Here is a 13,419-nt window from a genome sequence, read left to right on the forward strand (position 1 = left end):
GGGGGGGGCATGGCTCATGTGACATATTTAGTACTTAATCTAATGTAAATCATTAGATCTTGACATCTCCATTTCTATGTTATAAGGCAACAGATTTATGTCAAGAGATGCATTTGTACCAGCCATAATTCTGGCATCAGGCTAGATCATACATGTTATCTATTTGATATGTTCCGTATGGGTGTGTCACATATGCTGTCATTATTTGATTTACTGTATTCCCTGAATCTTGAATAAACAACTGGAAAAAAAATGAAAAGAAAAAAGTAATGTAACACTCAGGATTAGGATTAGTGATAATGTATAGGCTGTCACACATTAAAGGGGAATCATTCTTGGCTTTGAGCTACATCATGACAAGTGTAATAAGTTGTTAATCACACTGAAGTGTACAACTTTATTTAAAATACTTTGCTGTGATTATCAGAACTTTCTGCCACATCTTCCGTGTTCACTGCTCAATGAAATGCATTGGATGATAAAGTGAAATAAATTTGCATGCCATTTGGCACAGACCTAGAATAGACAAGATGAGTTGTGAAATGTTCAGTGGAGAACAAAACTACCACACTGCAGGTGATATTCTACTGTGGGCTGCTTCAAATGACACCTCAAACCAGCAACATTACGCATTTAAAGTGTAGTTATAAAAACCCTCTTGGATACATAAACTGCATCTCTCCAATGAGCAGGGGCTTCCACTCAAATACACATGTTTTAATGTATTTTATTGTGTAATATCAAATATTTTTTGTACAAATGCCATTAACAAAAGGACTTGCATGTTCTAAATCAGGCAGAAAAGAGATGTCGAGTGGGGGCCTGAAAATGACCATGTCCATGAACGCTACACTGAACCAGCTCACAGTGCTCCGCTGTTGCTGCTCAGAGGGAGGGGGATAACACACTTACACACATTATATCCTCTCCTTCATCCGACTGGTCTTAAAAACATAAGATCGGTAAAAAAAAACTAAGGTGGATATCAATGCAAATGAAGGTCACCAACTAAAATGGGGTCACACAAACTCAGGTTGTATGAGCGATAGCAAAGGGGTGTGCATGTACGATGTAGTGTCGGGGGAGGGGAGCCAAGGAGTAATGGAAGTTCATTCGTTCGTTTGGTCCAGGTCCGTTGTGTTAAGAAGCTGGGTCGCAGCGGCAGAGATGAGAGGGTTGGTGGTCAAGGGGCGGAGTTTAAGAGCGGGTGTACTTCCCCCAGATGTGCAGCATGAAGACAGAGGCGATGAACAGCAAACTCATCACCAGCACTGGCACCGGCCCTCTGTCGGGAAAAAAACCACAGAAATCATCATTAACACCCAGGTTATTGCACTCACTGACATCACACTCACCATTTGCTACCATCCAAGCCACGACTAGACTAATGCCTGATTTATACTTAAGCCCAACACACACCGTCTGTGAACGCCGAGCGTCAAAACAGCCACCTCCGTTATTTTCAATGAACCTATCCCACCGCGCGTTCACGCCTCGCCTGACGCTCCAATACGCCACTGTTCTATTTTCCAGGCGTTGCCGCCGCGTCGCTGCGCACCTGCTTCACAGACGGTGTGTGTTGGGCTTTAGTTGTGCATTGCGAGCTTGTAGAGCTGAGAGATACCGGCATGCAAATAAGTATATATCAGGCTTTATTGGAGTGGTTGATTTTATTGATGAGCTCTAGAAATAAGGAGGGGCTCTCATCTCTGAAGGAGGGACTGAGTGGGGCGGGTGGGGGGTGGGTTTGGATGGGGTGCATCGCTAAGTAGCAGCATTGCCATGCCAACCATCTCCTCCGGTTCCCCCTCCTCATCCTCCTGTCAGACGGCTGTAATTGAGTTGACCTTTCAGAGCGGATCCTTTAATGAAGCTTTGAGACCAGCGTCTAAAGCAGGAACAAACATGCACTCGATATACAGCACTGTACCCGCTAGACTGCCCTCCCTCCACTGCTCAATACCCACTACAGCACCATTGATCCACCATGGCTGTGTATGGTCAGGAGACATGAGTGTTGTTGAGGATTCTGTAGTGGAATGAAGTTTATGATAATGGTGCCGAGTGTTTTTAGGAGAGAGATGGTATGCTTGCTTCACACTAGAAAGCTGTACGCTTACGTGCACAGTTGAAATCGTGCACACACACCAACATGCAACAATGCTAAATTGTTGTGAGAGCAGTGTCCCGGTAGCTCAGTGGGTACAGCACTCGCCTCTTGACCACAACGTCATGGGTACAATCCCAGGCACCGCCAACACAGTGTATGAGTACCACGGCTTGGGTGATGGTAGGCGACAGGTGTTGCAATCCATCTCCCAGGGGTCTCCTACACTGCAAAGCGGAGATAAGACTCCCGCGTTCTGGCTGATACCGACAATAAGCCTCTACGACCTACCTACATGCACAGTTGCGCGCGCACACACACCAATATGGAATATGCAACATTAAGTTAAAACTTTTTTTCTTTCCTGCTCTTACTCTACCCTCTCTTCTAACAAAAACTACAAAAATTATTCTTTACCCACTTCGTGTGATGTGACAATAAAGCAGTCACACATTTGAGTGTCTACAATGGCTTGCACTGTGAACTGTAATTTATCTAGTCTCAACACATAACCCGCCTTCCACAACATTTATTCCATTGTCTTTCCATGCGTAATATGCTAAACCAACCATTTGTTTTATGTGTTTAATTTGCCGGTGTTAGATGGTTATATAGAAATCCGGTTTTGTCACGGACATTGTGACCAGGTGGACTTGTTATGATGATGATGTAACCGGAAATCAACCAACCGCCGGCTTGCAAGGGCTTCTGGGAAACCCAGTCCAATGCAGTGAACGAGGGGGTACAGACAATCTTGGCTCGCTTTGCTCTTTGTCTGTGACTCGGATCGCGGAAGTGACTTATGTGTCGGCTCAATAACAAATCATGGGTCTGTTTTCAAGCAGATTTTCATGGATCAAAGGCGCAAATACTATCGCATTTGATCCTTGAATCTCCCTCATGCTGTTAGGTGGCCAACAACACATCCGTCTGTCTACCATACACTGCCCTTCACCTAATCAAACTGAGAATTGTACGGTGTACGAGAGGCACGGTGTCACAGTTGGTAGTGCCGTCGCCTCACAGCTAGATGGTCCTGGGTTTGATTCCCGCTGGGGACGCTGTGGGCGTATTCTCTCCTCTCTCATCAGTGCCCATACCCGAGGCGGGGTTTGGCGAAAGGGCCTTTCTGTGTGGAGTTTGCATGTTCTCCCCATGACCCATAGGGTAGGTACCCTCACAAAAAACATGCAGTAATCCTGGTCTCTAACTACCACACGCTACGTCCGGCCAGGGAAACTCCCCCCTGTCAGGTGAAAAGAAGCAGCTTGGACTCCTCATGCATAGAAGGAAGCAAGAGGTCAGTCCGCTGCGCGCCCCTGTGTGTGCTGGTAACATCTATAGAAGTCTTACACTTTGAGTCCGGGTGAGTCTTCTGTGTAGAAGCGCCACATGCCCCCTGTGCCTGCCGATGTTGTGGTCCTGCCTGCGCTGCGTGTACCACTGCTGGTTGCTTTCCTACGGAAACAAAAACATAAACTCAGTTCAAGATTCTAAATCAGTTACCCAAAAGAGTAAGGTCACACAGTGAGAATTCAGACCAGTCTAAAGATATGAGTCCCCCATCCACTATTGAGGAGGATCTGAACTGTGACTCATAAAAAGCAGTCATTAATCAACCCCAGGCCATCATAGATTTACACTACATCCACAATACAGGTGCTAGAGATGGCAGGCCTGAGTGATTCATGGATAGTTTACTCTAGTGATGAGATTAAATGAGGGTTAAGGAGGTAATGAAGAGGGTCATTGTAGTGGGTAATAATGAGAGACTGGACAGTGAGCTCCTGATTACATACTGATTAAGGCCAAAGCAGTGAAGCACCAACATCTATCTGCTGCTGTAATCTACACAGAGACCACAAAAACATAGGGGAGGGTGAAAGAAAGCCCACTTTCATTCATTACAGCACTATGTTAAATGAGGGTGAGGTATATCTAGACAATAATGGACAGCATAATTTGTATTTGATTTTTTGGTGTACATTGTCACTTTTGTCATTACAATGCCACATGGATGTAGAGTGTGTGTGTGTTCTTAAACCTGTGGTACTAAGAGTGGGGTCCGGGGACCCCCAAGAAAATTAGGATGTTTTCATGTCACTATTGTGTCACAGTCTAGAAGTTAGGTATCATACTAGGTTTCACTCTCCCTACCTTACAATATTATTTTCCCATTGGGGTCCCTGGCTGCTGGCACAAAATATTTACAAATAAGGGTCAACTACCTAATACGTATCAATTTGCGGGTCCTTGACACGAAAATGTTTGAGAACCACTGTTTTGCCTTAAACGTTGCTAGCTGCTAAATAATCTGTTGGCAAGGTTCACACCGGGTATAGTCGATATTGTTAATATAATTTTGGAAGAAGCTGACTGATCATGGCCAATTCATTAATTTAATGCCTATGCCATAATCTGGGCAGGATACATTGCAAACAGTAAGGATTTAAGGGTCACATTGGTGGGATGTGGGACTGGGACAGTTACCTCTGTCTGACTGTGGAGCCTGCTGCCCGGGGGGCTACTGTCTTGCTGGGGGAGCGGCTGGAAGCCCCAACGTTGGTTGCACTTGCTGCTGGTCCAGGCTGAGACAGAAAAACAAGAATATAGTGACACAATACAGATTAATTGATGCTTGCAAAAAAAAGGCACAGTGGCACAGATTCATACAAAAGAATGCTAAAAGGATAACCCAATAAACCCTCAGGGTTCAAGTTTAGTTCAGGGTTAGAGACAGACACGACTCTAATTTACATGGACTTTCACTCCATATCCAATATTCACATGCAAAAACACAATTTGAATTAAAAACCACATCCCAACTCTGAGTCTGAAGTATCTTTTCTCTGGAATTGATGGCTATAAGGCCTTAGCTTCTTATGGCTGGCTCATATACAGTAATAAACTAGCATACTGTAGCCTCTGTTGGCATGTTCTGCATATACAGTAATAAACTAGTATAGATGGCCTCTGTTGGCATGTTCTGCATTAATAACCGTCATCCTTTCACAAAATGAGATCAACTAAAAGGGTTGTAGACTAGTCAGCCAAACCTAATGTTTAGCCACGTCTACAAATGAAAAGACATAAGTCAGTTAGCAAGCTAGCTCCAGAATAGTTAGCTGCTCTGAAACTGAGCTGGCTTCTATCGTTCTCCAGATAGAGGCAGAAGAACAGGGAAACACACTCACCATTTTAGCTGTTAATTAATGTTCTGCTGTAGGACGAAAATGAAATCCTGAAGTGATGTTGTATTGTTGTTCACCCTGATGTGATGTCCACGTCAATGAGCAGTAGTGGGCAGCCAGTCAGTGAAACATGCGAAGAGAGCCCAGAAAGATGACGCTAGTCTAAAAAGGACACGACTGCTAAAACACAAGTCCACCGCAGTGGACCACGGCGATGCCTGACCGCGTTCATTCTCTAAAATAAACTAACGACCAAACAGCTTGTTTCGTGTGCACACATTTAGGTTTTCTTGTAGAAAGGCAGATTTAAAAACATTATTTGTTTGGTTTTGTCGTATTTGGACATGGCTTTTGTGATGACATTTACAGGCAGGATTTTGGTCGCTTCTGGCGAGGGGTGACGTGTCTAGCAGGAAGGTAGAGGAAGAAGACGCCATTGTGGTTCCTACAAGGAGATGACAGTCTTTGGATTGCAATTGAAGAATTAGAGCCACCATGGCGGCCAATGGTAGAGTTTCAGGCTAATTCACGATAAATGAACCAGGGATTGTGATGGTCAGAGGTGTACAAACTTGGCTAGATTCGAGATACAAAGGTAATGTGTTTGTTGTGTGATTGTCTGATCCCCCCCTCCTTTTTAACCTTGTCCCACTGTTCGAATTCCATTTAATTTGTAATTATACAATTACGAACTATAGTTATTACGATACAGTTAAAGTTATATTTCCCAAAAACAATTGTATTAATTCATTTTTTAAAACAAGGTCTGTCTATAGATCGTTAAACATTAAAACGTTTCTTTCAAATTAAACAGCCAAGACTGAAGACGATGTGTGATGATGTTATCAATGTACACTGCAGGTGCTCTGACAGCCAGGTGACGTCAAATATAATGCAGCCACGTTTATTGATTCAGAATGGTAGTAGCTATAACCACAGTGGATTCAAGCTTGTTTAAGGTGTTAAACACATTTATAAAAGGTCCTATACTATACGTCTGCACAAGGCTAGGCTAATCTTCATGTCAGCAGAGCAGCTCCACATGTCATTGTGGATAATAACTGGTGTGTATTAGTACTTATGCTGCTACTATGCATTCTATTGCTGCATCGGATTGATGCCATCAAGAAAATTCAGTTGTACACTAATAAAATAAAATCATCCATCCACCCATCGGCAGCTCCTTAAAGATGTTATAGACAGTGGATACTAATTTAGATTTTCTGGTCTTCTTGTGGCAGAAGACTGGTGTTTGTATCCATACAAATCATTTGAGTGAGTGACCTATGCTAACCTACTCTCCCACCAGGCCACCAAACACACAACTTTTCATTATGCTAGGTGACATGGGAGGATTCTGACTTGTGTCAAGCATACACATTTTCAGGAGCTCAAGGAGTTCAAACCAGGTGCACTTTTGTTCAAAGAAGCACAGTTTCCTACACAATAATTACTAAAATATAATTCCATACATTTGTAATTTATTTTGATTTTAGTAATTTCCAGGTCTGGATAAATAAGTATGGAAAAGTATAGTGTATAGAGGGTATGCATATGCATGAAGTGAATGGCAAATCGAGTGGCAAAATTAGTGACAAAGTGAGTTTAAGGTTGTTTATCGTCGTTTAATGCAATCAAATACAACCTTTCTGTTCGGATGAATGGGCTGTCAAGGCAAGAAAGTAGTTTTTTGCCACTCAGTAGGCGTTCCTGCATAACTTCCGGGTTTGATGATGATGTCATGCGCATACCCTCTATAGAAAAATAATGATGTTTCCAGAGTCCATAGTAGACTATTGACATATTGACTAAAGACTCGACCAAATCCACACACATGGACACGGTGAATAAATGAGACTGCACAGACAGCGCAAGCATGTAATCATTTTGTTTTGGCTAATTTTCCATTCTTATTTATAACACAAGGAGAACAATAATATATTATTGGGAAATATGATATGACCGTTTCAGTTATTCTTATTAACAGACAATGAAGCAAAGTCAGTGGACTTTAGTTCTATTTTCTATTTGTATATGTCAAATATGGTGTGACAAATTGACCAAGAATTCTGGAAAAGTATGGAATTTAAAAATGAAATTTTTATTTTTGTCTGAAGGATAATAATAATAATAAAACTTTATTTGTATAGCACTTTTCATGACATGAAATGCAGCTCAAAGTGCTTTACAGAACAATGGAGAATAAAAGAAAAGCAAGGCAACAACATAAAAAAAAGCAGTAATGGAATACAGTGAGGACATGAATAACAAAAAATAAAATATCAATTAAAAGCAATGTTGTAGAAGTGGGTCTTGAGCTGAGCTTTAAAAATGTCTACAGAGGCTGCCTGACGAAGGTACAGTGGGAGCTTGTTCCAATGTTCCATGCCGACGGCCCGTAGAAGCAAAAAGCTGCTTCCCCGTATTTTTTAGTTGCCATTTTTTTTGGCAAAGCGAGCAGGCCAGCAGTGGAAGACCTTAGGGGGCGGTTTGGGACATATTTAGGCAGGCAGTCATGTAGGTAGGAAGGTCCGAGACCATTGAGAGCTTTATAGACAAGTAAAATAATTTTAAAATCAATCCTAAAAACAACCGGAAGCCAGTGCAGTGAAGCCAAAACTGGAGTAATATGTTCTCTCATCTTAGTTCTAGTTAAAACTCTGGCTGCTGTATTTTGGACAAGTTGTAATCTGTCAGTTGTTTTCTTAGGCAGTCCTGAAAAAAGTGCATTGCAGTAGTCAAGCCGAGAAAAAACAAAGGCGTGGATTAGCGTTTTTGCATCGTCCAAGGACAAATATGCTCTGATTCGTGCAATATTTCTAAGGTGAAAAAAGGCAATCTTGGTAACATGATTAATGTGTGAATTAAAATCCAATTCAGAATCAATAATAACCCCCAGGTTCTTTACTGTACTGTTACTTTCTACAGTCAGGTTACCAAGTCTGCTTATTATTGATTCTTTCTGCTTACTAGAACCGATTATGAGAACTTCTGTCTTATCCTCATTTAGCTTGAGAAAGTTCTCACTCATCCAACATGGCACGAGTGGTGTTCCTCCATCCAGACCTGGGCATAGGTGGAGCAGAGCGGCTGGTGGTGGATGCAGCTGTTGCACTGAAGTCTCAAGGGTGTAGTGTTCAGATCTGGACAGCACATCATGACCCCACACACTGCTTCCCTGAGACTCTGGACCCAGACCTGCCTGTGGTGGGTAGATGGCTACACATGCACGCACTTGCCCTCATACACCTCTGCAGATAACAGTGTGTGTTTATAATATGCAGTTGTGGAAAGTAACTAAGTACATTTATTCAAGTACTGTTCTTAAGTACTTTTTTTGTTTTGTTTTTTGTAGTATTTCCCGTAATAATTTCCCCCTCTCGCTCTCTTCTGTAGGTGTGTGTTGGTGACTGGCTACCGACCAGTGTGGGCGGCTACCTGCATGCACTATGTGCCTACCTAAGGATGATTTATGTGGCTGTCTACCTGATCTTCTTTAGCGGGGTTGAATATGATGTTATCTTCTGTGATCAGGTCATTAATACTCACTTCGCTTCTCACTTTGTCCACCAGTAATGTGTATTTCTCAATCGCTGTCTCTATTACATGGCTTTCTCTCTCTCTCTCTCTCACACGCGTGCGCACACATACTCAAGTACATTGTCATTCTCTCTCTCGCCTCTCTGTGTTTATTTGTATACACCTCTCATTTTGCCCCAGGTGTCAGTGTGTATCCCAGTGTTGAGGCTGTCCCGTCAAAGGAAGAAGGTTTTGTTCTACTGTCACTTCCCAGACCAGCTGCTGACCCAGAGAACGTCGGCCCTGAAGAAGCTGTACCGTGCTCCTATCGACTGGCTGGAGGAACGCACCACTGGCATGGCTGACATGGTAGGGGCTTCATACAGAACCCATTTGGTTGTTCTATATTACCTCCAATAATAATAATAACTACACAATGTCCCGGAATTAAATTAAGGTACAAAAAAAAACCCAGTAAAATGGCTATCTACATATACAATGATTTAAAAGAAGACATGGGTTACCAGCCTAATCTTCACAGGCAGCACATCCGATAGCCTTTGGGCCCTCATTTTAAAGTCCTGGGCTCTGTTACAGAAAGCTGACGCAAGATATCTTGAACTTAAACTTGGAGTCACAGTTGATCTGGATTGATGCGACATGCAGATTTTTCACTTCCACTACAGCCAATTTCAAATTGAGTGATCAGGATCGATCAAGCTGAGATAGGCTAAGCCCAGCCAGCAACCTCTAAAGGCATTTTCAGTCAAACACACAAGAGACAAATCATCATTGATTCTTCTGAGACTGACAAACAGTGCACTTGTCATAACTAAGTGTATACAATGATTACCTCCACATATTCAGTCAAACACAATACCTCAGTTACAGCAAAGGGAAGAAAGAGAATTGGCATGGGAAAAAAAATATGTAGGCATACCCAATGTTATACAAAAAGCTGTCACTGTCTTTTAAACCCTGTTGATCAACCATATGCACTGGGGTCATAAAACATGATGCGACATGGCCGGTCAAAGCTGCTGCCTTATTTATACTATGACCAATTGCCACAGTTTAATGGTTAAACTTTAACCTGTCTGTTTGCAGGTTCATTTTGAAGTTGCCATAGTACGAGACGGGCAACCTCTCTTTTTTGAATTTAAGCACATCTTAGCAGATGCAGTTAACTTGATACTCATGCCGTCTCGAACAGACATTTAAAATAAACGTAAGAAATGTAGAGATGTTAACAAAGAAGAAATATAATCCTGCCTCTGTCTGCCTGGCTGCTCTCAGCTGGAGAAAGCCATATGTAATATTTCTGGGGAAGCATATCCCATGTTAAGGTGAAATAAATACACTTATAAAAACTGAAAGCACTGGAATTAATTAAGAACTAACGTAAAAAAAAAAGTACTGTATACAGTAATTCTTAACTTAAAGCAAGTCTACTAAATACAGCTGTCATCTTAGACTCTAACCTAAGATGATGTAATGTGTGTACAGTTTATGAGATGATTAAGAACTGATGTCTCTCTACTTCCTAGATCCTGGTAAACAGCCAGTTCACTGCAGGAGTGTTCAGGGAGACCTTCCTTAGTCTCGGAGAAGTCCAGACGGACGTCCTTTATCCTTCATTAAGCACAAGCACCTTCGACTGCCCCCCCACTGAGGAGCAGGGCCTCCAAGGACTGCTCCCAGAGGGAACCTCTTGCACGTTCCTCTCTCTTAACCGCTACGAACGCAAGAAGAACCTGGGACTGGCCCTTGAAGCCCTGGCCGCCCTGAGAAAGAGCCTGCCCCCGGGGCAGAGATCAGGTGTCCACCTGGTGGTGGCGGGGGGGTACGACGAACGAGTTACTGAGAACGTGCAGCACTACGTGGAGCTGAAGGAGCTGACGGCGCGGCTTGGCCTGAAGGGCTGCGTCACTTTCCTACGCTCGCCCTCCGACTCCCTGAAGGTGGCGCTGCTGCGGGGCAGCGCGGCCGTGCTGTACACCCCGAGCAGAGAACACTTTGGAATCGTTCCCGTGGAGGCCATGTACTGCTGCTGCCCCGTGGTCGCAGTGAACTCCGGGGGGCCCCTGGAGAGTGTGGTGGACGGGGAGACGGGGTTCCTGTGCGAGCCCACGGCGGAGGCCTTCTCCAAGGCCATGGAGAGGCTGCTGAGTGAGCCTCAGCTGCGTGCAGACATGGGACAAGCTGGGAGGAGGAGGGTGCAGGATACATTCTCTCTGCAGGCCTTCTCAGACCAGCTACACGGTTATATCCTCAGGCTGACCCAGTGAAGCCAATGCCACTGGCAGAGAGACCACGGGAGAACAACTGGGTAGAACAACACACTGGTCTCGAGCCGTGATGTGCTGCTGGGAGCAGCAATTCCGTAACACTGAACACTTGGAGGTTGAGGTTGCATTAGTCCACAGGGAGTAGGGGGTAGTGGGGGGGTTTGGCAACGTAGAGAATGTATGTGTGTGATGGTAGAGGTCTGGAAAGGGGATATTGTGAGGACTCTAATGACAATTAATCAGCATTCCCCTGGAGGGGTTGCTGAGAGAGAAAAAAAAAGATGGAATCTCTGTACCAATTAACAAAAGAGTAACGAGTTTACCTGCCCTGCCGCTGTAGAAATACCAACCTGTGTGTGTGTGTGTGTGTGTGTGTGTGTGTGTGTGTGTGTGTGTGTGTGTGTGTGTGTGTGTGTGTGTGTGTGTGTGTGTGTGTGTGTGTGTGTGTGTGTGTGTGTGTGTGTGTGTGTGTGTGTGTGTGTGTGTGTGTGTGTGTGTGTGTGTGTGTGTGTGTGTGGTAAGTGTGCGGCAGCTCCACAACCACAGGCCTAAGAAATGAGTCTACCAAAAAGATTGATCGTTAGACTGCAATGTTTTGCATTGTCTATGTGTTGTTTCCAACCCCCCCTCTCTCTACAGTAGCCTTTTGTCTGTGTGTGTATGGGAGTGAGGAAGAATGTAGTTACCACCAGGCGCCATGAGGCAGCCCACAGCACCAAATCGATAAGCAAGATGCTTTGCGATACTTCCTGTCCTCTCAGAGCCTTGTTCACAGCTCACAATGAGCGAGCGCATTGGCCTGTCCATGGCTCTGAGGTTATTAGCAGATGATAGGGACTGTTTGGCTTTATTAGAAGTCTGGCTGATGGGCAGTATGTCTGCGCCTCGGTCATTATCAGCAGGGAGAATAGCAGAAGGTCGGCGTCTGTGCGCTAGCCTCTTCGGCCCTCCTACTGTATAGACGTGACACAATAGTAACAACGAGGACACATAGTTTCCTGACTCTGTGTTGTTTGCTTTGTTGGGAAGTTTTTTGTGGCCTTTAATACTGTTTACTATGGACTTTGTGGGTGAGAGAAGAAGCACAGAAACATTGTTAACATTAATCCATCTCTTGCTCTTTCAGTTGAACGTGGGGTGTCAAGCTGTTTATCAAAACGTTTCAACCTGGCTGGGAAAGATTTGCAGCAGTGTTTATTTAACAAAGTCAACATGATGTACATAACGGAGAAATTGCAATGCATTAGGCTGTCTGTCTTAAAGCTACAATCTGTACGTTTCATATTATGTCCGGGATATAAAACCAGCTCTCACTTCGACCAACCTAACCCTAACCGCAAGCACGGGAGCAGCGCATGTCGGACCATCGCTTTTTCGCATCGCAGCGAATGTCCCCCCTCTGCGGATCGGACCGTTGCCCCGTCGGCTAGAATGCTGTCGGAAAAAGGGCCGCCTCCCCTTGTTCTAGCATTAAAGTTCTGTCACCATGACTGATTTAATAGAATAGGTCAAACGTGAACTAGAATACATGATCAGAATCTTCCATAAAACTCTAATGGTCTCAGATATTTATTAATAAAAGCCAAGGGGGCTCCTTTAACAATGTTTCACAGATCACAGACTGGGACAAAAAAAAGTCAGTCATGATATATATTTGCTTTTCCTTTAATCCCTGCTTCTGACTTTCATCCATGTTTTTCATACTATTTCTGAAATCGAAAACACAATGTTTCTTTTTAATATATTTTGCTTGCAATGGCATTAATTAAAGTCAATCCATTCACTTTTTTTAATTAATGCCCTACCTCATACTAAAACTAAAGTATCACAAAAAAGAAGCACAAATAGCTGATCTACAAGTCATGTGTCCCAGTGTTGTGAGCTTATAGAACAACTATTTTGCTATAATAGAATTTGGACATTTTTGAAAGTGGTTAAGTGTGTCTGTGGGTTTTATAAATATTGAACCTATGATTAATGTGAGATGTAACTAAATAACTAATTCGTTTCCATTTCCTGAAAGCTTACGGTTTTGGTCATGGACGGTTTTGGACAAGGTTTCTGCCCAACAGCGACAATTACACACACACACTATTTCTCTCTGTCTCTCATACACTATATTTATACCTGTTAATACTGTTAATGCACTTGTTTAGTGCACTTTGACCACATTTATATTTATACCTTATAGCCCATACAACACGCAAATCTCGGGATGTCACGGGTCAGGCAAGAGTACTTATACATAATCTCCTTTGGTTTCTAGTACTTTATTCCTTACTTTATTCCTTAAATTAAAACATTGTCTATCTGT

General features: G+C 43.4%; 2 protein-coding genes across 2 annotated transcripts; one reads left to right on the forward strand and one right to left on the reverse strand.

Moving 5' to 3' along the window:
• Nucleotides 1–366: 366 nt before the first annotated feature.
• Nucleotides 367–5,437, reverse strand: sec61b (SEC61 translocon subunit beta). Its single transcript, XM_080768423.1, has 4 exons — nt 5,302–5,437; nt 4,598–4,695; nt 3,461–3,565; nt 367–1,285 (listed from the first exon to the last, which is right to left on the reverse strand). The coding sequence occupies exons 1-4, from the start codon at nt 5,302–5,304 to the stop codon at nt 1,198–1,200; spliced, it is 294 nt and encodes a 97-aa protein (XP_080624549.1). The 5' UTR covers nt 5,305–5,437; the 3' UTR covers nt 367–1,197.
• Nucleotides 5,438–5,763: 326 nt separating this feature from the next.
• On the forward strand, nt 5,764–12,065 carry alg2 (ALG2 alpha-1,3/1,6-mannosyltransferase). The gene is made up of 6 exons (XM_080768087.1): nt 5,764–5,893; nt 8,309–8,505; nt 8,695–8,832; nt 9,019–9,186; nt 10,365–11,507; nt 11,628–12,065. Exons 2-5 carry the CDS (start codon nt 8,335–8,337, stop codon nt 11,103–11,105), a joined length of 1,218 nt encoding a protein of 405 aa, XP_080624213.1. The 5' UTR covers nt 5,764–5,893; nt 8,309–8,334; the 3' UTR covers nt 11,106–11,507; nt 11,628–12,065.
• Nucleotides 12,066–13,419: the final 1,354 nt, after the last annotated feature.

This window comes from Protomyctophum bolini (assembly GCF_963924005.1).
Source record: "Protomyctophum bolini genome assembly, chromosome: 7".
Taxonomy (NCBI): domain Eukaryota; kingdom Metazoa; phylum Chordata; class Actinopteri; order Myctophiformes; family Myctophidae; genus Protomyctophum; species Protomyctophum bolini.

Excerpts from the sequence above, each read along its gene's own strand:
- sec61b (XM_080768423.1), bottom strand. Across the intron at positions 3,566-4,597 it reads GGCTCCACAGTCAGACAGAG|GAAAGCAACCAGCAGTGGTA; the intron begins GTAACTGTCCCA and ends TTGTTTCCGTAG. Across the intron at positions 1,286-3,460 it reads GACTCACCCGGACTCAAAGT|AGGGCCGGTGCCAGTGCTGG; the intron begins GTAAGACTTCTA and ends TTTTCCCGACAG.
- alg2 (XM_080768087.1), top strand. The coding sequence starts at position 8,335 with ATGGCACGAGTGGTGTTCCTCCATCCAGACCTGGGCATAGGTGGAGCA. Across the intron at positions 8,506-8,694 it reads TGGACCCAGACCTGCCTGTG|GTGTGTGTTGGTGACTGGCT; the intron begins GTGGGTAGATGG and ends TCTCTTCTGTAG. Across the intron at positions 9,187-10,364 it reads CCACTGGCATGGCTGACATG|ATCCTGGTAAACAGCCAGTT; the intron begins GTAGGGGCTTCA and ends TCTACTTCCTAG.